Genomic DNA, 26,661 nt, shown 5'->3' on the forward strand with positions numbered 1-26,661 from the left:
TTTCCCTGCTTTTCCCTTTAAAAACCATCAAGCCTGCTTCCTCTTTAGAACCCAAAGGAATGTGTCTGTTTGTAGAAGGCAATGAAGAAAGGCGAATGGTAAAGACTGACAAAGAACTCTGAAGAATGAAAAATTGTCACACAATTATCCTTTAAAAATATTAAAAGAATATTATTTTACCAAAAGAAAACAAGGACTGACAAACTTCCAGCAAAGCCGCCAATACAAGCCAGGTCTCCGACCTATCATTTGTTTAATGTCATCACTGAACTGACCAACCCCTGAAGAAGAGAGAAAAACATTCAATAACCAAGGACATCATTATGAAACATATAATCAAGGTTCACTAGGTCCATCAATGATCACAGTGGATGTGAACTTGGGCTCATGAGAGCTGTCCACTTTGGTTGGGGCATGTTGGACCCCATCCTTGACAGAATCCAAACTAAACTCTTCTGACAGCTGCCATATGACCTACCATCTTGAGTTTTGGGAGAAGGGAAGGATTGAGATAGGGATGATCCAGAGCAAGCATACCTACTTATGAACTGAGTTGGAACAGATCTCAGAAATTAATCAACTTGTAGTGATGAGACTATGCAGTACATTTCTTCTGCCAACAACTACTTCATTTGGAGATCTTAAGCACCAGTTTCTAAGATCTTCTCTAAAAACTGTCACTCAATTTTTCATTCTTCCTCTGAGAGGCAAAATGATGAGTCTATCTTACAGGTGCAACTTTGAGGCAGAATTGTGAAATGAGCAAAGTCTATCTTTAGCCTTCCTCTATCTCTTTTGCTATATTTTCTTCTGCCAGAATCCAGAACCCTAATTCTCACCCCCAGTTCCCTGGGGCCAGCCCTGTAAGATTCCACCAATTTGGGGAGGGTCCTATGCTTTAAACTTTTCCTTCACCTCTTCCCACATTAAATCTTACCTGTAACATGTCCCTTCCCATCAATTAAATCCCATCAGTGACTGGGTCACCTCAATCCAAACACTTCCCTTCCCCCCACAATTCAAGATAGTGGGTCATGTGGCAGCTGTCAGAAGAGTTTAAGTTTAGGTTTAGTCAGCAATTTTAGTCAAGGCCTTTGGAGGGTCCTATCAATGTAATCACTTATCATGACCCTAAATTCACATCCACTGTGATCATTGATGGGATTAAATTAGTCAGGTAACTAACAATTAAATAATTCAAACTGAGGTATTAGAATCTTAATGCACTCTCCCTATGGTAGCATTTGCATTTCTTTATAGCTTTAATCCAAGGATTCACTAATAAGAATTTCAGGCACAGCAGAGGGCACATTCAGAAAGTCTTTATGGCGGTCCCAAACCTGCCACTTGGGTCGCTATCAAGGAGTCCTAGGTTTAGAAATATGCAGAAACTTTTAGTGTTTATAGGGATCATATCTTACATTGTACAATGTCCTTATAACACTAATAAGAACAGTAAATTCACATCATTAATATTTACAAATTTCTCTTACATATTCTAAATGACATTTTAATTTTAAATTATGATTGCTTCATGTAAGAAAAAAACATTTTCCCCCAGGAAAGTATTGGTAAGATGAAGCAACTTTAGTGGTTTTAGCATCTAGTGGATTTACGTCTAGAACTATATCTTTCGGCAAGAATTTCTCTCTTATTCTTTTATGGTAGAAAGCTAAAAAGAAACACCCTAGGCATATGGCCTCAATATGTCTGCATCATGTATTTCCCTAATCAATCATTTGTAATCTTCCGACTGGCTGAGGTGCAATTAGAATATATGTAACAGACCTGATTCCTTGTTGCATTTAGGCTTTTATTAATGTAAGGTGCTGCTTGTATGCCAGTCTTCAAGGGGCTTGTGTGGTGGGGGGTCCATTTAGAATGTTCTGAATTTACTGACTGATAGCAAGATAAACTACAGTAAAGTATATTGAGTTAACATAGGAATATACTAGTCATGAGCAGGAAGTCTAAGTGATATTTAAGAGGCAAAAAAAAAAATTACTGCCCAGATCCAATCACCATTTTTCAAATTAAGATATTTATGATCAATTAATAAACATTAATTAAGCATCTACTATGTGCTGGGCACTGCGCTAAATGCTGAGGTTAGCATGAGATTAAAATTGTTTCCCCAACTGTGATTACCAATTATTGCTGGATTTGAAAGTGTCATTAAACATCAGACATGTTTATATAATCCTTGTTTGGATGAGGGTTGGTGGGGGAAGGAGGAGGAGAAAGACCTTTGGCAGTTTTTCTTGGAACACAATGAAACTTTTATCCTTGAAATATGGGAGAAATCAAAAAACTTCTCTGGTGAGAACTTTTTGCATCAAACATATAAATATTCTGGTCCACTTTCTGACTGCTTCTTGGAAACCACATTTATTTCTTAAAACATTCAATGGATTTTTAGCTCTCTATACATACTATAGGCTAAAGGGAAAAATGAAGAGATGGAACTGTGTCAGGTAAGAGAGAAGGAAAAGCTTTTCTGAAAGCTAATAGAAAGGAACAATCTCAGCCTGTTTCACTATTAGAAGTATAATGGGAACATAAGCCATTGACATCCCAGTAGGTGAATGAACATTCACTGGGGGTTCAGGTTTGCCCCTTTCCTTCAGATTTTTCTAGTGTTTTCTTGATACTTCTTGGAGCATCGATATAATTATATAACCTAGTGGGGGTTGGGGATGAAGGGAGTTGGAAAGGTAATTGGAAAATAGGGCACAAGTGTTTTCACCTAAAGTCAAAAAGATTTAACAAAGGATAGCGCCATGAAGGTTGAGGAGACAGTCAACCTACTTCACCCTTAGTCTGGAGAGAAGTGAGAAGAATGCAGTTACCGAACTTGGCTAGGAATGAACTCTGGAAATCATAAGTTGAATCAGGTGAGCCAGGTTTTCATCGCTGTTTAGGGATCCATTTGTTGGCTAACTTTTGGGTAACAAAAGAGCTGAATATTTGTTAACTAACTCAGAGGCAGGTTAGTAGTGGGGGGAAGGAGCTATAATTCTCTTTGAGAAAGCCAGATAATTAGAAGCAGATGGCAGCTACAGATGCTGCACTAGCAATGCAATGGAGTGATGAGACCTTGTCACTGAATTCTACATGATGGCCCCAAAGAAAGAATGATGTGGGGGAGTGGGTGTGTGTGTGGAGGTTGGAGGCAGCCACAGAAAGAAGAGGAGAAAACTCAGACTGTGCCTTTCACTGGTCATGAGGGCTGGGCAGGGCCAGGGGAGAGGAATTCACTCTGTAGAAACCTTAAGTTCTTTCCCCATATGTGGGGGCCTCAGCTTCAACCCCAGGACAGCATTACAAGCCTGGAAAAATAGGGGATCAACAAAGGAATAAATTGCTAAACTTTCTGGGAAATTTAGTTATTTTCCCACATAGGGAGACTTCAAACCCAGGGTGATACCCAAAGTCTATATGTGACGCTCACCAGAGGAGATAGTTTTCTCGGTTGACTATGGGATTAGAGACAAGTCCTTCCTATAATTTTTGCTCATTAATAATTCATTCAATGTCATGTGCCTTGAAAAGCTGATGTTCATATAGGAGCAGGGACCTTTTTGTGGAATTGTGAAAGGTAAATTCAGAGGCACACCTGAGTTACTGATATCATCAATTAAGAAGAAAACCTCCAAGAAGTTTCCTCCAAACCCAGTCTGTTTGAGGTCAGAACTGTGGATTCTGAGCCAGGGTCTATAAATGAAAAGCTGGAAGTTACTGTTAAAATACCCTCAAGTTGGCTTAGAGTTGATGAATAAGAGCTTTTAACTTACTCTTTTGACATTTATTGATTACCTCCAAACTTCCATCAGTATTTATAATTACATTTCCCCAAAAAACTATACTTGGGAACATATTTAGACTGCTGATATAGCACAAAGTTCAGTGGAAATTTAATAATTAGGTCAATAATTTGCTCAAAGTAGTAGATTTTTGTTTTGCATGCCTTGATTAGCCAGCCTCTTTATATTGATCTAATTTAACCAAACAGTTGCTAGGTCTACACTCCATTCTGACTAGGGAGTCAGAAATTAAATTTCATGAGCTAACATATTCAGGTTGGCTTTGTCAATGAAAACATCATCACAACTAATCAACATACTGAAGGGAACTCAGGTCTGATCACAAAGGAGTCAGGGAAACTGGATTTTCTGACCCATTCCCAATCATAAATGCCACCATAGAATGTGGCATCTCTCCTTACCATAAAACCATGCAACCCCAATGGCTTCAATGAGTACTCCAAAAAGAATAGATGTCCCCGCAGCAAAATGGTCCAGTAGTGTAAAGACATAAATGCCACCCTGGGGAAGAGATAAGAGACTTTCAGAGATTCAAGATATTGAGAACAATCAATGACCAATATCTTAATACTCAAGGGTACGGGTCTATCTTGTTTTAGGTACTACATTGAATATGGATTGAGAAGAAATTATAATATAATGGTTAGAATACTGAATGTGAAATCAGGAAGACCTGGGCAGATACCTACTTCACCTCTCTTGGATCTAGTTTCCTCATCTGCCAAATGAGTGTAAAAATGAATGCATTACACACCTCACAAAGTTGTCATGAGTAAATGAGGTATCAAATTTAAAGTGTTACAAGCATGTCAGTTATTATTGTTTCTGTTAAAGATCATAGAATCTAAGGATCTTGGAGCTTATCTTAGTTGCTTCAGTTTATGGATGAGGAAGCTTGGGTCCAGAGAGGTTAAATGTATTGTCCCGGGTACAAGCTACTGCTAATAAGTAATTGAACAAAATTCCAGAACACAGGGCCTCTCGGAATCCATTGTTCTTTCCAGGTCACATTGTTCCTGATTAGCAGGTGATTACTCATTTCACAAAAATCACTGTTTACTTACAAAAGGATTCATAACAGAATGTCCTTAAACAGCAGTCTACACTAATTAAACCATTATTCAGCTTACAAGAACTCAATTTACATGAAACTTTTTTAGGAACAGATATTCTTCAGATTGTTTTACTTGATTATGAATATTTGTCATGAGGGTTTTGTTTTTCTCCCCCCACGCCCACCATGGGAAGGAGATGCAAGGAAAAATAAATATTTCTAAATTCAAAAAAAAAAATTTTAACCCTCCTAGCATTTGGGCCATTCCACTCTTAAATTTTATTTTAGGTCTTTAGAGAGAACAGTGCAGGTAAAATCAAATTCTGTCATTGGCCATGTCCAAAAATGCCTGTCTCATTCACATCTCAACAATTTGACTCCTTGCTCCAATCCCTCCTAAGCCCTAAAGCCCAGAGAATACTTTAATGCAATGCATTTATCAATAAAATGCCCCAATGTTTAAGTTAGCTCAATGATCAAGTAAGATGGTAATGAATGGTATGACAAGTCATAGGCATCTTAGAAGTTGCTGCTTTCTGTAAATTCTGGGGCTTAAATTTGATCCAGCAGAACCAAATGTAAACACTGGATATTCAGGAAAGATACCCTCATGCTTAAAGGGGGCTCTCGTCAGGAGAAGACCTAGTTCAAGAATCAAGCTGGCAGATTAACATTTAAAGTGTTGGTGACATACATTGGTGACGCAGAAGAGGGAGGTTAGAAATGTTGACAAGACAATGAACAGGGTGAAAAGCTCTCGGTGCCGGTGGAGAAACTTAAATTCATCAATCAGTCCAGTGATCACAGACTCCATTCCACCCATCTACAATGGAATAAACAGAATGTGAAATAAATTAATATGTGAAGCTATTTGTGCCTGACAGGGTTTGCCTTTTAACATACCAGATTTGAATAGAAATGATGAAAAGTCATACAATTCTATACTGATCTATGGTTGTCTGCCCTAAGGCAATGGAATGCCCCCTTCCTCCTTATCACCCCAATCCCCAACGATGCCCCTTCCCCCACCTCACTGCCAATCTCACTACATGCTCAGTTCAACAAACATTTCTTAAGTGCCCTCTAGGTACAAAATGATTGTAGAATATGCAGGCACATGATAATAGCAGGTTTCTCCGTCGTTTCAGATGACAGGAAAATTCCCTTGGGTGGACAAAAATTAGTTTGCTGATGGAAAAAATTTAATAACTATGTTTGTGCCTGATCAGATCATAATTGTTCAGTTTTGTAGCTGTTGACTGATGTATTTAAGTAAGGTTTTATACACACATGTACATACATACACTACACACACACATATAACAGAGTTCTGTTTTGTTTTCCAGTGTGGTATTAGCCTGGTCATTGATACATAGTGACTATAGACCAGAGATCATGAAGCATGCTGGTCTCAATTTTGCTAGTGTTCCTTCCTCCAATGTTCCTAGAGTACTTGTCTCATTTCTTTCTTGTCCCTTTCCTTCCCTACTGTGTAATATACTTAGCTGTATACATGTGGTATTGTCCAAGTAGAATATAAGCTGTTCAATACCAGGGACTGTTTTCCATTTTGTTTTGTGTTGCCATGACTTCAAATAGTGCCTTACTCATGGTAAAGGCTTAATTAGCATTGAGCTTAATAACATTAAGTTATTAATTAACATCAATATTATTCAAATAATATTTAATTGAACTGCTTTAGTCTCCAAGATAATAGATGATTAAGGCAAAAAAATCACAAAGAGAATAGGCAACCTTGCACAGGGAAAGGGCATCCTCTGATTAAGGTTTATAAGAACTCACACCTGAGGGGCAAGATCTAAAGGTAACCTTCCAGAACTAATCTATCATATAGTGTTATTTAGAGTATATAGTCTCTCTGAGATAAAAGCACAGTAGGAAACAACCAACCTTAAATGCGGTCAGTATAAAATAAAAAGTAAGTTTGAGTATGATAACATAATTAAGAAAATATTCTGTAAAAACAAAGCATGATATTGTAGTGATCAAAGAACAGCAGTCTAAGGAATCTTGAGAAAGGGTGAGCTAATCAATGTAAATTCTAATTCCTCCTATATGGGACTGATAAAGCTACAGTTTGTGTCAGCTTGCTAGTGCCCTATCTCTGAGTGTGATACTCCAAAGTTACTCACAGCACTGTCAATTCCTAATGTGAGAAGCATGATGAAGAAAACCACAGCCCAAGCAGAGGACAAAGGGAGAGTAGCAATTGCTTCAGGGTAGATGATAAAAATAAGTCCAGGTCCTAAAGAGAAAGAAAAATGGTCATTGAATGATAATCTTTCCTCTTGATTTCACCTGAGCCATCCTAAAAAAAAATGGACCATTATCTTATTTGTAAAGATTTCCAGTTGAAAATATTTCATACAGTCTTCTTTTTTTCTATTTTGTCATTCTTTTCCCCCTTGCTTCCCATTCTCCCTATCTCCTTATTTTTTTTAATTATTAAATTAAATTATTTTTAAAATCTCTCCAACTACAATTTCTTCTAAAACATACTGAGTTTGGGATGGGGCAAAGAGTTAGAATGCTTTTTTGGACTACCATTAATTAGGATTAACGTTCTCCCAAACCTCACATACAGAATTTGGAAAAGGAGATGGATTTGGGGGTTGGAAATGGACTTAAAAGGAAAGAGAAAGAGAGAAGGAAAGGAAAGAGTAAGGCATATTGGTAGGAGGCTCATCTTTAGGTAATTTACATCTATTTAAAAATAGGAAAGTGGGACATATAAAAAAAGGAAACTGAGTGCTGTTTCCCCTCCCCATAAGTAACCACAACCTTTTCTTTGCATGAGACCTTTTATTTGGAAACTTTCCCAAGTTAATACATTTTTGTTTCTTTAATCTCTTCTATAGGTCCCATTTTTCCCCAGCCCTTTAGTTATCATCATTGTCTACAACTTAAGCCTTTTCTTAGATGGTAGAGTGCATATTAGACAGAGTACTCTAAGAAAGATCTTACAAAAATAAATATGATGACATAATACATATTTAATAGAACAATTGCAGATTCTAAATAACTCGTCTGTAACTGATAGGAGAAAATAGTTTTATGTATTTCTAATGTTGAGAATAATAATTTTTTTGGATCAGCTGGTCTAAAATTTCCAAATATTCACATCATGAGTCTGTTTTACCCCTTCTAAATCCTTCCTCTTCATCATGATCTTCAACACCTGCACCCTTTAGCTTTAAGCCATTTTATCCTTCCTCTGACTTCACTTTCCTACCTTGCCAATCTGGACCCAATAGTTAATCAGTTCAACTCTACTTTGGCCAGCACTCACAAATCTCTAGCCTCCTTGTCCTATTGTTACTCATGACTTATTGTTCACCTATCTTTAAGTCTGATAAGGAATATCTTCCACACTCTCCATATTTTCTCATAATATTTCTTTTTATGTCTAGATCATATAACCATTTTGACCTTATACTGGGAAATGGCATAAGATATTGGTCTATGTCCAATTTCTGCCAGACTGCTTTCCACCTTCCCATCAATTTTTACCAAATAGAGAATTACTATCCCCCAAGCTTAAGTCTTTTATACTTGTCAGACACAAAATTACCATACTTGTATGAAATAACAAAGAACAAATGAGCAGAACAGAGGGAACAGTGTATACAGTAGCAGCAATATTATTTTTAAGAGCAACTCTGAGTGACTAAATCATTTTGACTATTATAAATACTGAAATTAACTACAAAGGACCTAGGAAGGAAGACGCTATCAGGATTCAGATGGCAGCCATCTTTATGGAGGAGAGGCAAGAAGGAAGAGAAAAAGAAAAAAAAAGAGAAAGTTACATTAAATATTTAAAAGTAGCAAAAATAGATTTGTATATTATGTACAGTCACCTTCTTTCCTATTCCACTGTTACAGAAATGCTTGTTTTATTAAGTCTAGAAACAAAATAAGTAAAATAAAGAAATACCTCAAATCCTAGATTACTACACCATATGTCTCTTTTGTGCCCATTCACATGGTACTGAATGGACCTGGAGGAAGTCATACAGTTAAGCTTACTAGGTCTATTATAAATTTATGTTATACAAACTCAGTTGGACCCTAACTACAGCAAGGCAATCCTCTTTACTTATCCATAATTTAGTCTCTGTCCTACTCCCCACAGAAATTCATCTAAACCTTCACTTCTCTACTCAAACCTCTCATAGTTTCTAATCCCCCCAATCCTCTCAGTTGATGACCTGGTCTCATACTTTATTGAGAAAATAGATTTTGTGAGTTCTTGCTTTTCTTCTTTATTGCAAAATCCCAATCCCCCACTCTCTCCAGTCTACTAATGAGGTAAGCCTTATTTTTGCCAAGGCCAATCCCTCTGTATAATCATATTTTCTCCTATTTTCCCTATTAGATTCCTCAATCATCTCTCTACCTCTGTTTATTGATTCTCTGCCTATCTATGGGTTCTTTCCTGCTGTCTATAAACATTCCCAAATCTCCCTCATTCATAAAAAGACTTTCCCTGGATATAATTATCCTCTGAAGTTATTCTCCTCTGTCAGTCAAATCCCTGGAAAAAACTGTCTTTACTCATTGCCTCCAGTTTCTTTCTTCACTTACTTTGGAATTCTTTATAATCTGGCTTCTAAGTTCATGTAACTAAAACTTCTCTTTCAAAAGTTATTGATGATTTTTTAGTTTCAGAATCTGATGATCTTTTCTCAGTACTCACCCTTCTTGAGCTCTCAGCAGCAATTTACCTAGTGACTACCCTCTCTTCCTAAATATCTCTTGTCCTAATTTTTGTGACTACCAGGTTTCTCTTCTGGGTCTCCTCCTTGCTTTCTGGTCATTTTTTCTTGTTTTCCTTTGATGGCTTTTTTGTTATATCACATCCTCTCAAATCTTGGTATAACCAAAAGTTCTGTCCTGGGATTTTTTCTCTCTCGACATGCTGTCATATTTTGGATCACATCAGCTCTCAAATGCCATTGCACGTAAATCTCAGATCTATATATCCATAGGCCTGGTGTTTCTTTTGAGCTTCATTCTATCACAAACTCACTATTGGCCATTTCAAAATGGAAATCCCACAGACACTTCAAACTCAACATTTCCAAAACAGAATTCATTATTTTCTCTTCCCCAAACTACCCCCACCTCTCTTCCAAACTTTCCTATAACTGTCAAAGGTACTTTCATCCCTCTAGTCATGTAAGTTTTCCACCTAAGCATCGTCACTAACTTCTCATTCTCACTTATATACACACATATATACATACAAACACACAATCCAATTAGTTGCCAGATCTTACTATTTTTACCTTCACTATATCTTTCCCAAGTCTTCTCTTCTCATAACTCACATAACCACAATTCTAGTCTGAGCCCTCATTGACTCTTGCTCCAACTGTAACAATGCTTTCCTAATTGATCTACTTGCCTCCAGACTCTTTCCTAATCTAACAGGTCATCTTCACAATTGTCAGAGTGCCATGACACTTCATCTTCCTTCTCTGAGACTTTGCACTAGATGTCTCTCATGTCTAAAATGCATTCTGAAAGAAAAGGCTCAACCTTTTATAACTAACGTTTTATTGGTGTTGCTATATGACAGAAAGCCACAGAATCCAATTGGCTCTGAAAAATGTAAAAGGAGTGGAACGCAGGGTACAAGACAAGATAAGTGGTAAGTGTGAGTAGGCTGTAACATAGAAGACTCAGAATAAAAGATGTCATCAAGTAGTCATAGGCTGAGAATCATTTGATTCTCACAACAATCCTGAGAGATAGGTGCATCCTGATATTATCCCTTTTTTATAGTTGAGAAAACTGAAGCAGATGTTAAGTGACTTGCCTAGGTTCACACAGCTATTAAATGTCTGAATCCAGATCTGAAGTCAGGTCTTCAAGAATATGGGTCCAGTGTTTCATCCACTAAAACACAAGCTAGTTCTGAATAACTAGAAAGTTCCATTAGCAACCTTGCAATGGCAGGAGTAAAAACAAAACAAAAAAAAAAAGGAAAGGGCTTTAGCACATTGAAAAGCCATGAACCAAAATAGGCAGGCATAAATGAGTCATGATTATATCATTGGAGGGAATTTCTAAATCAATGGATCAGAGATTCATTTGAATTTTTGAGTAACAATTATATAAAATCTCTCTAAAACATTAACAGAAATGTGCAGAAAAACAATAAGCAAAAATGTCAAAAGATGGAAACAGTAAATGTTGGAGGGGCTTCAGAAAGATAGGCACTACACTGTTGGCAGAGTTGTGCATTAGTCATCCACTCTGAAAAGCAACATGGAATTATGCTTTTCAAAAAGGTGACTAAAATGTCCATACATACAAAAATCCCATGGTTATTCATCTATGCCAAAGAGGTCAAAGACAGACACATACACTAAAACACAGCAACACATTTTTTTGGTAGTAAAGAAATAAAAGCAAAGTGGATGCTCATTGAAAGGGAGACAATTTGTAGTATGTGAATACAATGGAATATTACTGTTCTTCAAGAAATAGCAAATATGAATAATTCAGACATGCATCGGAAGAATGAGATAAACTCATGCAGAATGAAATTAAGAGAATTAGGAAAACAATATACACAATGACTACAACAAATGAAAGAACAAGAAAACTTGAAACTGACTGCTCTAACATGGTTGATGCCCCTTTTCTCCATGATACTGTTCATTACTTGCTTTTGTGACATTATATCTATTTCTCCTCCTACCAGTTGGACCCCTCCTTTCCAGTCTCCTTTGCTGAAACTTTATCCAATGGTGAGTATGCCTCAAGGTTCTGTCCTGGGGCCTCTTCTTTTCTCCCTCTATACCTTTTCACTTGGTGAGCTCATTAGCTCCCATGGATTCAATGACTATGTCTATGTTGGTGATTTTCAGATCTACATATCCAGCCCTAACCTATATCCCAACCTCCAGACTCCCATGTCTGTCTACTGGATATCTCAAACTGGGTGTTCCATAGAAACCTTAAACTGTGATAAATCCAAAGACTCCAGCTTCTGGGAAAACAGTATAGCAAAAACTAGGCATAGACCAACATCTTACACTATATACTAAGATAAGGTCAAAATGGGATACATGATTTAGACATAAAGGATGAAACTAGAAGCAAATTAGGAGAGTAAGCAATAGTTTACCTGTCAGATCTATGGAGAAGGGAAGAATTTATGCTCAAATAAAGGATAGAGAACATTATAAAATGCAAATTGGATAATTTTAATTACATTAAATTAAAAAGGTTTTGCACAAAGCCAATGCAACCAAGATGAGAAGGGAAGCAGAAAACTGGGAAACAATTTTTACAGCAGTGTCTCTGATAAAGTTTTCATTTCTAAAATATGTAGAGAACTGAGTCAAATCTATTAGAATGCAAGTCATTCTTCAATTGATAAATGGTCAAAGGATATGAACAGGCAGTTTTCAGATGAAGAAATTAAAGGTAACTCTAATCATATGCAAAAATGCTCTATATCTCTATTGATTAGAGAAATGCAAATTAAAATAACTCTGATGTACCATGTCACACCTATCAGATTAGCTTACATGACAAAACAGGAAAATGATAAATGTTGGAGAATATGTGGAAAAATTGGAACACTGATGCATTGTTGGTGGAGTTGTGAACTGAACCACCTGTTTTGGAGAACAATGTGGAACTATGCCCAAAGGGCAATCAAACTAGTATATCCTTTGATCCAGCAATACCTCTGCTATGTCTGTATCCCAAAGAGATCATAAAAAAGGAAAAAGACCCACATAAAAATATATATAGCAGCTCTTTTTGTGGTGGCCAAGAACTGGAAATTGAAGGGACACCCATCAATTGGAGAATGGCTGAACAAGTTATGGTATATGAATGTAATGGAATACTATTGTTCCATAAGGAATGGTGAGCAGGCAGACTTCAGAAAAACCTAGAAAGACTTTCATGAACTGATGATGAGTGAAGTGAACAGAACCAGGAGAACACTGTAACAGTAACAGCAACATTGTGCAATGGCTGATTTTGTAAGACTTAGCTCTTCTGAGCCATTCAATGATCTAAGAAAATTCCAAAAGACTCATGATAGAAAATACTATCCACATCCAGAGAAAGAACTATGGAGTCTGAATGTAGATTGAAGCACACTATTTTCACTTTTTTTGTTTTTCTTTCTCATGGTTTTTCCCTTTTATTCTGATTCTTCTTGCACAACATGACTATTGTGGAAATATGTTTAATACGATCATACATTTATAGCCTATATCAGATTGCATGCCATCTTGGGGAGAGGGCAGTGGAGGGAGGGGGGCAAATTTGGAACTCAAAATCTTATAAAAGTGAATGCTGAAAAGTAAAAATAAATAAATAAAATTTAAAAATAAAAAGAACTCTTAAACTGAACTCATCTTTCCCCCTAAAATCTCCCCTTTTTCTGTCTTTCCCATTATTACAGAAGATACCACCATCCTCCTACTCACCCGCCAGACTCATAATCTAGGAGCTATCATCAGCTTCTGTCTGACCCCATCACAACCCCACCCCACCCCCACTCCCATGCCCAATATGTTGCCCAATTCTTTCAGTTTTACCTTCTTAGCATGGCACATAGTTGGTACTTAATAAACGCTTGTTTGTTCAACTTGACCTGTGTAACTATAATTCCCCAATTATAATTGTCCTCAGAGATGAGAAACTATCTTTCTCCTTTTTTTGTAGAGGTAAGGAATAAAGAATGTGAAACATTGCATTCAGAAGCTTGGTTAATGTGCTGATTCATTTTGTGGAACTCTTTTTTTCCCATTCTTTAATTCTTTATTACAAGTACTGGCTCACTGTGTAGCAGAAGAGTAAGGGTTATATTTAAAAATTAAAATAGTGTAAATAAAAATAAAACATTTGAAAAATACTATTTCATTGTTACCTTAAATTCTCTGAAGAAATGAAAATAAATATCACGCAGAGGGCAAAGGAGAGACATAGAATGGACCTAAGAATCAAGCATATAACAAAGGAAGAACTTCAAAAGAATAGAAATAAAAGATGGCATCAGGAAAATGAATTGATAGAAAAAGAAGTTGGGCTGATCACATGGTGAAGGATTGGGGGATGAAAGGCACATAGCCTGAGTAATTCACTATGTTGTTTTATTCATGTCCGACTCTTCATGATTCCATGTGGAGTTTTGTAGGTAAAGATACTAGAGTGGTTTGCCATTTCCTTCTCCATCTCATTTTACTGATGAGGAAACTGAGGCAAATAGGTTAAGTAACCTTCCCAGAGTCACACAGCTGGTAAATGTCTGAGGTTGGATTTGAACTCAAGTTTTCTTAACTCCAGGTTCACTACCTAGCTGCCCCAAGTGATCCACAGGTATATATTGGGAGAGATATCAAAGAATACCTTTGATATGTTGGGTAGATGATCTGCAGTGAACATTGGAGAACATGCATAAGAGTCACCCAGGATGTGTAGGTATGTATGGGGCATATACGGAATAGCCAAATCAATGAGATCACAGATCCACTTGTGTATTTGAGTTGAGCAACTCAAGCTTTGTTCAAAAAAGAAAAGAAATTAAATATAGAGAGAACAGATGGTGAAAATTATTAGTTTAAACATCTGTGGTACACTTGGGTTGGATCGAAGGAGAGGAGAAGCATTCTGTAGTCAATAGATAATGAGCATATCAAACACACTCTCTGCTGCCACCTATGGTTACCATCTGGTATTGACAGTTCAATATACAGAACTGCAACATTGTATTACCATCTTGCTTTGATGAAATGTGACAAAATTAATATAATCAACATCTGGCTGTCTATATTAATGGAAGAGGAATGAGGCATAGGTAATTCAGAACAATTGATTTTTTTAAGCCACATACACACATAGTAATGTTTTGCTTAGGGCTATGTTCAAATAAAACCTAGAATTTCAGAGTTGGATGGGAACTCTAAGGCAACTAGTCCAATGTATCTATGAGAAGCCTTTCTAGGTACAGTTGAAAAATGGTATCCATATTTTTGTTGAAAAAAAAACGTAAAGGACAAGGAAACTTTAACTTTATAAAGTAAGTACTTACCTTTTAGATATCTCTAATTTTAGGAAGTTTTTCTTTACAACAAATCAAAATCTGATTATCTGCAGCTCTTCCAACCTCAAAGCCAAGAAGTAGAAATAGAATCTCTCTTTAAAAGATAGTTATCAGGGGCCAATGGAGTATTCTCTGTTTCAAGTAAATATTCTCATGTCCTTTCACCACCCTGCTTACCCTCCACAGAACCTCTGGGCTGTGAGACTCAAATGAGACAATGGATGCAAAGCAAATTGCAAACCTTAAGGCACTATATAAATACTAGTTCTTCTTACTATTGTTAGCCTACAGTGACCAGACCATCAGTCTGGCAATGACTTCATTCTCTGAGTTTTCTATTGAACTCCTGCAGAACTGTAGCAATACACGGGGATGCAGGTAAATCTTTAACAACTGGGCCCGGGGTGGTGATGGTATGCAGAGGCATCATTTTTAGTTTAATCTAGATTAATAACACCTTCTTAAGTCTAGACAATAAACAAAATAATTAATCAAGCCCTGATTTATAGTGTTTGTGGATTTCTGTTCACCCAGAAAATTTAGCAATCAGCTCTCACAAGCCAGTTAGAGCTGGCTCCAGCACACCCCTGCCCAGGATTCTCTTCATCTTGTGAATATCCTTCCTAAAAGATGGTACCCAGAACTGAAAACTTTGTTCTGGATGAGATTTGACCAGCACAGGTCAAATGGTACCTGTTCAATGGGATTATCTCTTTCAGTGTTGTAGATATTACATTTTTTAACATAGTCTACGATCACATGAGGTGTGGTTTGTTGTTTTTTTTTTTTTTTTGGATAGTAACTCACACTGTTAACTCATACTGTATAGACCTCTAAACTCCGTATATCTTTTCAGATAGAATGGCTGTCTAATCATGTCTCCCCCATCTTACATTTTAGACATTGATTTTTGAACCCAAGTGTGGGATTTTACATTTATTTCTATTAAATGCCATAGGAGGCTAGCTGTATGGCATCATGGACAGAAAACTGACCTTGGAATCAGGAAGATGTAGGGTCTCTTCCTGCCTCTGATGCACATTGGGTGAGTGACCCTGGGAATATCAAGTAAGCTACCAGTGCCCCAGGTAACTTTCTAAGACTATAAGTTGCAGACCAAGTGCCAATCTTCATTAATAGAGGATTTTTTTAATGGAAGTTCCTTTATCAATGAAATCTTAGATCTGGTTTTAAAAATGCCATATCAGTATATCTGGCCCATTATTTTGACCTTCCCAATGGCCATTTTGTAAGCTGACTCTGTCATCCAATATTAGCCATTTCCCCCAGCACTGTGCTATCTTCAAATTTAATAAGCATGTCATCCATGCCTTTATACAAGTCTTTGATAAAAAAATGTTTAAAAGCACAGAAGAAATAAAAGGTATTATTGAAGCCATTTTGATCAGTTGTATTGCAATACAACCAATGATTTAAAGGAAATAAATGAATATTTACAAAATATGAAATACCCAAATAGAAAAGAAATAAAGAATTTAAGCAAATTTCAGAGGAAGAAACTGAACAATTCTAGAAAAATTCAAAGAACAATTAATTCTAAATATTATACAAATTGTTTGTAAAAACAGAAAAAGTAAATTCTTACCAAATTCAATTTATGACACAGGTATGGTCTTGATATATAAGGCAAAGTTAAAACAGAAAACAAAAGATAAGATCAAAATTCCTAATAAACATTGACACATAAAATTTAAATAAAATATTATCAGAGGCTAAATATACCACACAGATCATACATCTACTCTGACCAATTTAAATATATGTGAAGGATACAGAGTTGCTTAATATTAAGAAAATTAATTTAACTGACCACATTAGTAACAAAATTAATAAAATAATGTAATTCTATCAATAAGTAAAGAAAAAACTTGACAAATAAATTTCTGTTAAAAATACCAGAAAACATAGGAATAAATGCATCTTTCTTTAAAATGACAAAAAGTATATATATAAATCCAAAAGCTACCATTACATGTAATCAAGATAACCTAGAATCCTTTCCAAAAAAATCAAAAAGTAGTGAAACAAGGATGTCCTTTATCACTACTTCTATCTGACATAATACTAGATATGCTAATTATAGCAATAAACAAGAAAAAGAAACTGAGAGAATAAGCATAGGCAAAGGAGAAACCAAATGATCATTTTTGCAGATGGGATGATAGTGTATTTAAAGAATAAAAAACCCTAAAAATTAGTTGAAACAACAACTTCAGTAAATTTGCAGGATATAAAACAAATCTACAGAAATTATCAGCATTTTTATATGATACCAGGAAGAAACAGAAAGAGCATTTCTATTTAAAAGAATTACAGATTATAAAAAAAACTTGAGATCCTATCTGCCAAGACATGATATAGCTATATAAATATGACTACAAACAACTGTTTGTAGAAATCAAGACAGACTTAAATATTGGAAAATACATTAATTGTCCATGGGTAGGAAGAGGCAATATAATAAAAATGGCAATACCACTTAAATTAACTTACCTATTCAATGAAATACCAATCAAACTACCAAAGGATTACTTTATAGAATTAGAAAAAATTTTTGAAAATTCATATAAAGATAAAAGAGTTCAGGAATCTCAAGGGAAATAATGAAACAAAGGGAGAACAAAGGGAGTCTAGCAGTGCAAAATCTCAAATTATACTACAAATAAGCAATTCTCAAAACAATTTGATACTGGCTAAAAAATAGAAAGATTGATCAGTGAAGTAGATTAGGATTACAATCAAAAGAAGAAAATGTACGTAGTATTCTAATATTCAGTAAACACAAAGACCTTAGTTATTACTACTTGACACTTAGTACTCGACAAAAACTCCTGGGAAAACTGAACAGTCGTATAGAAGAAACCAGATTTTAACCAATGCCTCACACCTTATACTAAGTAAACTATGAGTGATTAATTGACCTAGATATAGAACACATTATAAACAATTAGAGAAACAAAAAAAAAAATGCCTCACAGATCTACAGATGGAAGAAAAGTTCATGATCAGATAAAAGACAGGGAAGTTCAAAGAAGATAAAAAGGATAATTTTAATTCATAAAATTAACATTTATGCACAAAGAAATATAATAAAAGTAATTGGGAAAAATCTAGCAAGTTTCTCTTATAAAGATACATAAGGTACTGATTCAAATTTGTAATAATAAGAGTCAGTCCCCAACTGAGAAATGATTTAAGGATATAAACAAGGAGTTCTCAAGGGAAGAAACTCAGGCTGTCTTTAGACATATGGAAAAAAAATGCTTCAAGTCATTACTAATTGGAGAAATCCAAATTAAAAATAATTCTGAGATTTTACTTCCTATCCATCAAATTGACAAACATATATATAAAAAAAGGAAGTGTTAAATGTTGGAGGGGCTATGGAAAAACAGGCATATTGTTGATGGGGGATGCAGCCATTCTGGAAAGCAATTTGAATTATACACAAAATATTATGAAAGAGTGTGTACCCTTTGATCCAGCTATATCATTACTACTTCTGTTCTCAAAAGATATCAAAGAAAGAGGGAAAGATGATTTATGTAAAAAAAAAATTGTAGCAGCTCTTTTAGTGATAGCAAAAAAACTGGAAATTATGGCGAAGTTCATCAATTAAGGAATGGCTGAATAAGTTGTAGCATATGAATGTGAAGGACTACTAGTGTTCTGTAAGATGAAGAAATTGACTATTTCAAAAATGGAAAGAACTGATATGAACTGATGCAGAGTGAAGCAAGCAGAGCCAGAACAATTCATACTGTAACGTCTATATTGTAAAAACAAACAATTTCAAGGACTTTTATAAACTAAAGAATGAAATGATCAGAACCAGAACAATTTATACAAGAATAGCATTGTAAAGGTAAGAGCTATGATAATGCAATGATAATTCATGTTTTCAGAGGACTGAAGGTGAAACATACTATTCACCTGACAGAAAGGCAACAGATTTAAGGTGCAGAATGAGACAAATATTTTTGTATGCAATCGATGAGGGAATTTGTCTTGCTTGACTATACATAGTTGTTACAAGGGATTGTTTTCCTTTTCTCTTTTATTTTCAAATGGGATGGGTAATAGGAAGAAGAGAAAATAAATTTATGTTAATGAAAAATGTTTAAAAATAGCAGGTGAAGATTGTGCTGCATGCAAATCCATATATGTTACATACACTTTCAGATGAGGTTACTTTTTGGTTAGTTTTACTTAATTGTTTTTCTTTGTTATAGGGCCCCTCACAGAATGAGGTAATCTGTAAATGTTTAAAATTCAAAAACAAAACATGTCAATTAAAATATTAAAAAAAACACCACAAGGGCAAGTATTGATGCCTATGGAATTCAAATGGAGTCTTCTTTTCAGGTAACACATTAATGGCAGCATATTGGGTCTAATCCTTCAACCCATTTCAAATCCACCCAACTGTACTTTGATTTATCCCACATCTCTCCATCTTATTTATATGAGTAGTATGAGAGATTTTGTCAAATATTTTGTTGAAAGCAAGGTAAACTGTATCAGCAGGATTCCCCTGATACTCATCTAGTGATTCTGTCAAGAAAGGAAATTTTTTTTCTGTCATGACTTGCTATGAAGTCATGCTTCATGGTTCTTGGTGATTACTTTCTAGATTCTTAGAAATCATATATACCACAGTTCAGAATTTGACCAGAAATCAAATGAATCTCACTTGACTATTGTAGGCAATCTTCATGCTTCCTCTAAACATCAGTACCTTTGCTCTTTTCTAGTCCTATAGTACTTCTCTCATTCTTCACCATTTGTCAGATTCCTATCATTGACTCAGTATAGTAACACAGTATCTAGCTCACAGTATGCACTTACATAAATACTTTTTGATTGACTGATTTTCAGACAACATCTTTTTATCCAGCTGCTCACTTTCTAAATCTGGTTTTCTCTTCCAAAGCTCCAGTTTTCAATCAGCAGAAGTGAAGGAAAATAAAAAAAAAACTCTGATTCCTACAAAGCTTTCATTTTTTTCTCCAGGACTTCATAATCCTTAGCAATACTTTCTAGATTTCTTTTGACAGTAATATTTGTCACCCACCACTTGAATCACCAGTAAGCAGTGGATAATGGTTATCATGTTTGACAAATCTTGGTGGGGGTAGGGGGGAGGGTTGGGGTGGTGCTTTATCATTTCCCAGATATATGCCCTAGAAAAGAGCAAACCTCTCATCATCTGTGACAAAAAATTGCCTGGTATTAATCCTTGAGCAAAAAGTCACCAACCACCACTACTCGTCTCTTCTTCCACTAACCTTTTTAGTATTATCTCTCTTTTGATGATACCCATGGGTCTATATGGTCATGTTAAAGACCACAAGTAGCTGATTTTTCCTTGAGAGAAAGGATTCAACTCCTCTTTGTACAGGAAGAACCTATTAAATATATTTAATTCCAAATATTCAGTTCCAAATGTCTTTCCCTTCATTCTCTGGGTTAAATTCTTTCACCTTTTTTACCTTAAAGTTCTTTAATCTTTCCTTCCTTCCTTCTTTCCTTCATTCCTTCCTTCCTTCCTACCTTCCTTCCTTCTTTCTTCCCTTCCTTTCTTTTTTGAGGAACTATTTTTTTTTCTAAAATCCTGGAGAGTAGAGAAACATTCCTTCAATATTTTTACATTTTTTTCTAGAAGGAAGAAACATACTGCATATTAAGCCTAGAGAGCAGTTATGTAGTCATGGTAGAAAGGCACAGTATACTCTATGCAGTTCACGCCAAAATTATCCTTGCCCTTTATACTTGCTGGAAGCAAGATCTTTTGTCTTCTCTTATTTGGGCTGGTAGACTTTGTGGCCAACTAGTGGAGAACTAATTTGATAAGTTTTCTGTTGGTACCAATTGTTCTTTCCCTGTGGATTCCTGACCTATGATGGTCTTCTGGACTTTTCTCAAGAGATGAGGCTAGCTTGCTTGACTGCTTTGACTGGCCTTTAGCAGCCTCCTGCCAAAGCCATAATTCAAAGAGCAGCTGAGAACAGCTGTCTGCTAGGAGAGGTTATCTAGTCAGTTCAAAACCACTCTGGGTCCTCATCCTCTTCTATCTTATCCTTTCTCTGGATGAAATGATGCAAAATCACTGCATTTCTTGCATAAATACTATCAGCACAGGAGGACAAAAGGGTTCAAGGTGGTGATGGGAGAGGAAACCAGGCTGGGATACAGGCAATTTGGAAAGCTTATGTTTTTGTGACTTGGGGATGCTAGTTCACAATTTCTTTAAAATTAAAAAATATTTTATATATAAACTACTAGAAGCAAGATAATATAAAAAATACAAGATACTCTCCTCTTCCATTTATTTCTTTTATATCATTATTATGTCTATTTGGCAATTGAAATTTATTCTTATTTTGAAATATACACAACCACACAACTCATCTTTCAGTCAGCACTATTTGTTCAGACATGTTTACTGTACTTGGTACTATTTAAACAGATGGCAGTATTTAGCCAAAATAATAAATTGTTTTCCTGATTTTCAGAAACATTAAAAGTGAATTTGACAAATAAAATGGAGACTGCTATTTCAAATGACTGTTCAATGAGATTAGACCCAACAATCACTGAAATGGTCTAATTTAATCATCAGCTCCATTATTAACTTTCCTGTTCTATACTCTTTTACCTGCCTCTGAGACAGATACTCCTCCTCTCCAAAGGCAATGAATGTCTCTTCTGGTTTATTCAAGTGGAAGGCAGAATAACCATTTTACATGAGCAATGTTTTTAAGGCTGAGCGTTACAATTTTGTACTTACAGTCATAATAACAGTTAAAAGTTTCTCTGACATTTATTGATATGTTGAACTGTTATTGTCTGCATAGGAATTAAGCACAAATAATAAGCAGTTCTCACAATTGTCTGTAATTAATAAGACTTTCGAAAAAGACAAACTAAATTTTTAGTTCTTTTCTCATTCTGTTATTTCTCTAGTATCTATAATCATTCAGTCAAGTATTTTTCTGGAAGCTATGTACCATTTAATTATTGCCATCATGATCATTACATAAGTTGACACACATTGAAAGACCAATTCAAGTTATCTAATCTCAGCTAGGTCATTACTGGCAATCCTTTTATTTTTTTCCTGATTAACTAAGCTCCTCCTTAAACCCCAGATTTCATTTCTCCCTCTTTACTCCCCCCCACCTTCTACTTTAAAGAAAAACAATCTATGGCTACCTATCATAAGTTCCCACAATATGCCCAATTCTATGCCTCAATATCCCACTAGACCTTTGCCTTTTTTCTCCATTTTTGTTCTAGTCACTGAGTAAAAGATGTCAAAACTAATCTTTCTACTCTTGTCCTGGTTTCCAACCTTCTCCATCTATTATAAGAGCATGACCCATCAATCATTCCCCACTGTCATCTTTAATCTTTCCCTATTCATTAGCTATTTCATTACTTTGGATATTGTGTACTTTCAAAAACAAATAGGAGCCATATATACTATGTTTATCTAGCCTATTTTTCATACAATAAGTTTTCCACTAAGAAAATGAATGAGGAATGCATTAGTACAGATGACTCCTAGGAATCTGGCTTTGAAAATAGAATCATAACTTGAAGCCATGACATAATAGGTGTTTTCAAGAACTTGAAGGATTGTCACCTAGAAGAAGGATCAGGTCTATTTGGCTTTGTCCTAGAAGTCAGAGGTAAACAGTTGCAAAAAGGTAGATTAGGTTTCATATATGGAAAAACTTCCTAACAATTAGAGCTATCCAAAAGTGGAATGGACTGTTTGAAGAGGTGTGGGTTCCCTTCAAATTGGACATTTTCAAACCAAAGTTTGGATGACCACTTGCTGAATGTGTTGCAGAGGGGATTCTTTTTCAGGTATGGGTGGGAATAGATGGTCACTGAAATCTCTTCCAAGTCTGAGACTCTGTGATTCTTTGAATGGTCAAGGCAGCAAACTCTTGGCAGTAATGGGATCAAGGCACAAGTAGATGGTGTTTCCTGGGGCAAGGAGAAGGATTATATATTCCTCAGGCACTGGAGCATACTGGATGAGGTAAACCGGTTCTGAGATGTCTGAGAATAAGGGAGCAAGACTACAAGCCTGGTTTTGAACTCCTCCAGAAAGAAGCCAGGATTGCCTAGTAAATGAAAGAATCATTTTTCCCCAGGTTGCATTACTCTCAAACGTCTCTGACTTTTCTACCATGCATGCCTCTATGGCTGACACCTCTGGGGGCCCTTCCCCCTACTTTTATGAGCTCCTTGAGGGAAGGAGGTGTCATTCTTTCTCAATATTTCTATCCCCAATGCTTAGCACTGGGGACTGACATGTAGTAGGGTCTTAACAAATGTTTACTGACAATGACTATTGACTAGATGACTAAGACAGAGATCTGCCTCAGTTGACAAAAGATGGATGGAACGAACCTCTAAGAAGGAAAAGTTGTTGATGGGTGATAAGAAAAGGATGGTATGGAAGCAAAAGTAAAACATAAGGAAGATATTTCTTTCTAGCCAAGAAGTGTGAGGTGGCATGAGAGAATCATAGGATCATATAGAGTGAGCTAGAAGAAAATTAAGTGACCATTTAATCCAACTCTCTCAGTTTTACAGAAGAGGAAACTGAGGCCCAGAGAAGTTAATAGACTTCTTCAAAGTCACACAGGTAGTAAATAGCAGAGGTGGGATTTTGAACCTAGGTTCTCTAACTCCAGGATCAGTTTTCTTTCCACTGCACCAGGCTGTCTTTCCAAGGAACACCCAGTACTGGAGAGGGTAGCAGGGGCTGTATCATCTTCTGGAGGGAGCTATTTCGATAAGCAGCAGAATACAGAAAAGGTGTCATTAGAAATGAATACAAGAATTATGATTGTCACCTGCAAGTTCAGAACACCAGTCATCTGAACTCCTGTGCATAAGGGTGAGGAAACATGACTGCTAACTCCTTCCAGATTTTCTCGGATAGCAATACCCTGAAGAACCATTATCACATAGCCATATGCCCAGAAGGTAGCAGCTTAGAAAGCAATGGCCTGACTGAGTATATAGAAAGGTGGGCCTGGAGGCAAAATGAGGATAAGGTCTATGTCAGAATCATTATAACAAGGTATTCTTGAACTCTGTTTCTTCTTACCCTCTACCCTATAACAGATCTATAATTCTTAATTGGAGTCACTTGACTTGTGACAGCAAAAGCCTAGGAAAGGAAAATTTTGCTCCCAATATAAGTCTACCCAAGTCATAGTAAAACATGATATTAGGTAAGCAAGTTCCCCTTTTTCAGTGGAGGAGAGTAAAATCAGGCTTGATGGATGGTCCTGTAAAGCCCTTTAAACTGGTGAAAAGGAAAGAAATATTAATAGTTAACCATTCTCGACTTTAAGTTCCCCCTTTGAGAAATGGGGATAGCTGTACTTGTCATTCATCTATTTCAGAACTATGGTGAAGATTACTTTAGATGTTGATTATCAGTTATGGAGAACAGAAAACAAAGTATAAATGATACAGTAATCATTCTATTCTCTACCCTAAGCCCATGCCAAATAACTCTAAAAAACCCATAACTTTGCCTCCTTCTAACTGCCCCCAACTACAGGGTAAAAAAAAATTAGTGTCTTTATCATACAGAAATCTTCTCCAGCTGTAGCCCTGGCTCCAGTGGAAGCCAAAGGAGGAGCAGATCTTGAGTCTAAGCTAGAAATACAGAACACACACTTTCAGTGATTCTCTGGAAGTGAATTGTAGGCTCTATGATGAAGCTCTTTTGTCTGAAGGAACCAAAAAGAAATACGGTACAAACAACCTCAAGTAGAAGGAAATTCAATGATCCTTTATATTTATTTCTTTGGATGTGTGGTATAATTTTTTGGGCATAATTTAAGAAAGAAAATCTCTCAAGTCCTCTTTCAGTGCCTCATCATGGCATGGAGGTTGATCAGGACTTCCCAAATGAGGTGATCAAATGAGATAATATTTGTAAAAAGCACTTAGCACAATGCCTAGCACGTAGTAGGCAGTTCATCGATATTGTTCAGTTGTGTCTCACTTTTGTTATGGCATTTTCTTGGCGAGGACACTGGAGTGGTTTGCCTTTTCTTTCTCTAGCTGATTTCACAGATTGTGGAACTGAGGCAAATAGGGGTTAGGTGACTTTCCCAGGGTCACACAGCTAACAAGTGTCTGAGGTCAACTTTCAATTCAGATTTTCCTGACTCCAAGCCCAGTGGTCTATTCATTGTGCCACCTAGCTGCTCCCCTAGTAGGCACTACTTACTCCTTCCCCTCCCCTTCTCTTCTTGAAGGCCATGTGTACAAGTCTTAGGAAAGGCTTTGAAAACAGGCTGCTGAATGGACTCTCTATTGTTTAAAGACTAGCCTAGGCTCAACAATAGAATGTTGGTCACTAGATGAATTTTTTGAGGTCCAACAACTCATGAAGTACTAAGATCAAATGAGGTACTATCTGTAAAAAGTGTTTAGCACAATGCCTGGCACATAGTGGGCGCCATATAAATGCTTATTCCCCTTCCCTTCTCTCCCCTTTTGTCTCCTTCCTTTATTTAAGGCACAGAGAAAGCACATCTACCAGTTATATATCTTTTCAAATTTTGGATATTAGGCAATTAGGTGGCATAATGGGCCTGTACAGGACAAGTCAGAAAGATCTAAATCCTGCCTTAGACACTTACTAATCATGGGACCCTTGTCAAATCATTTAACTTTTCTTTGTCTCAGTTTCCTCATCTGTAAAATGAGGCTATTAACAGCACTTACCTCACAGGTCGTTTTAAGTTCAAATGGGATTACCTATGTAAAGCATTTTTAACTCTTAAAGAACTACATAAACGTTAACGATTATTAATGAAAAGTTTACATTTCTTACAAATAAACACTAAGGGATTAAAGGGGACATGATTAGACATGTGGAAAGAAGCAAAAGCCAGATCAAGATGTAAATTGTACCCAGGGATATATCATCCACAGAGCAGACAGTTTTACCAAAGATAATTTAAAAAACTGACCATACTTCTAAAATGTTTTTCATACAGAGAACATCAAGCCACCTGGTATACGTTTTTTCCTTTTCTCAAAGATATGCACATTCTAGAATGAGTGCTTTTCTATTTCAAGCTTTCTCAAACCTAAAAACATGGTATCACCGGATCTCAGATTTAGAAGTGGAAGGAACTCAGGAGTAAAAATTCCAAACTCCCTTGTTTATAGGTGGGGAAGTGAGGTCACACAGGTAGGAAGTAGGAGAGCCATGACTTAAACATAGGTCTTCTTTCCAGAGCTCTTTCTACTGTACCAAACTATCCCCTAAAACTGAATAAATTTCTGTTGGAACACTAAGTCATTTCATTTTCTTCCTTAAGAAGTAGAACCCACACCGATCCATCTACAGATTCCTGGAGCTTCCTATTAGTAGTTAAGAGCAGGCTATAATGTCATTCTAAACTAAGCTTTCTCACCTTTCCTGATTGAACAGAGGCATATTTTCAAATAGAGTCTTTGCCTTTAGACACCTCTACGGATTTGAAATGGCACAAACGACGCACAGGAAGATATCAGTAAGCCTTGCAGAATGTAATATCAACATCCTCTTCTTTCATTTTTTTAGGTGGGTTAATATTTTCTCGAGAATTAGAACCATAAATGAC

General features: G+C 36.2%; 1 protein-coding gene across 2 annotated transcripts in view; it reads right to left on the minus strand.

Moving 5' to 3' along the window:
- The window catches only part of SLC6A3 (solute carrier family 6 member 3), a 92,291-nt gene that overhangs the window by 11,455 nt on the left and 54,175 nt on the right, over positions 1 to 26,661 (minus strand). For both annotated transcript variants that reach the window (XM_072605364.1, XM_072605363.1), the window contains exons 9-12: positions 7,032 to 7,144; positions 5,573 to 5,701; positions 4,226 to 4,325; positions 181 to 281 (exon numbers count right to left, since the gene is read on the minus strand). In XM_072605364.1, the coding sequence (XP_072461465.1) occupies positions 181 to 281; positions 4,226 to 4,325; positions 5,573 to 5,701; positions 7,032 to 7,144 (443 nt within the window). The remainder of the gene's footprint in view (positions 1 to 180; positions 282 to 4,225; positions 4,326 to 5,572; positions 5,702 to 7,031; positions 7,145 to 26,661) is intronic.

The sequence above is a fragment of the Notamacropus eugenii genome, chromosome 4 (genome assembly GCF_028372415.1).
Source record: "Notamacropus eugenii isolate mMacEug1 chromosome 4, mMacEug1.pri_v2, whole genome shotgun sequence".
Taxonomy (NCBI): Eukaryota; Metazoa; Chordata; class Mammalia; order Diprotodontia; family Macropodidae; genus Notamacropus; species Notamacropus eugenii.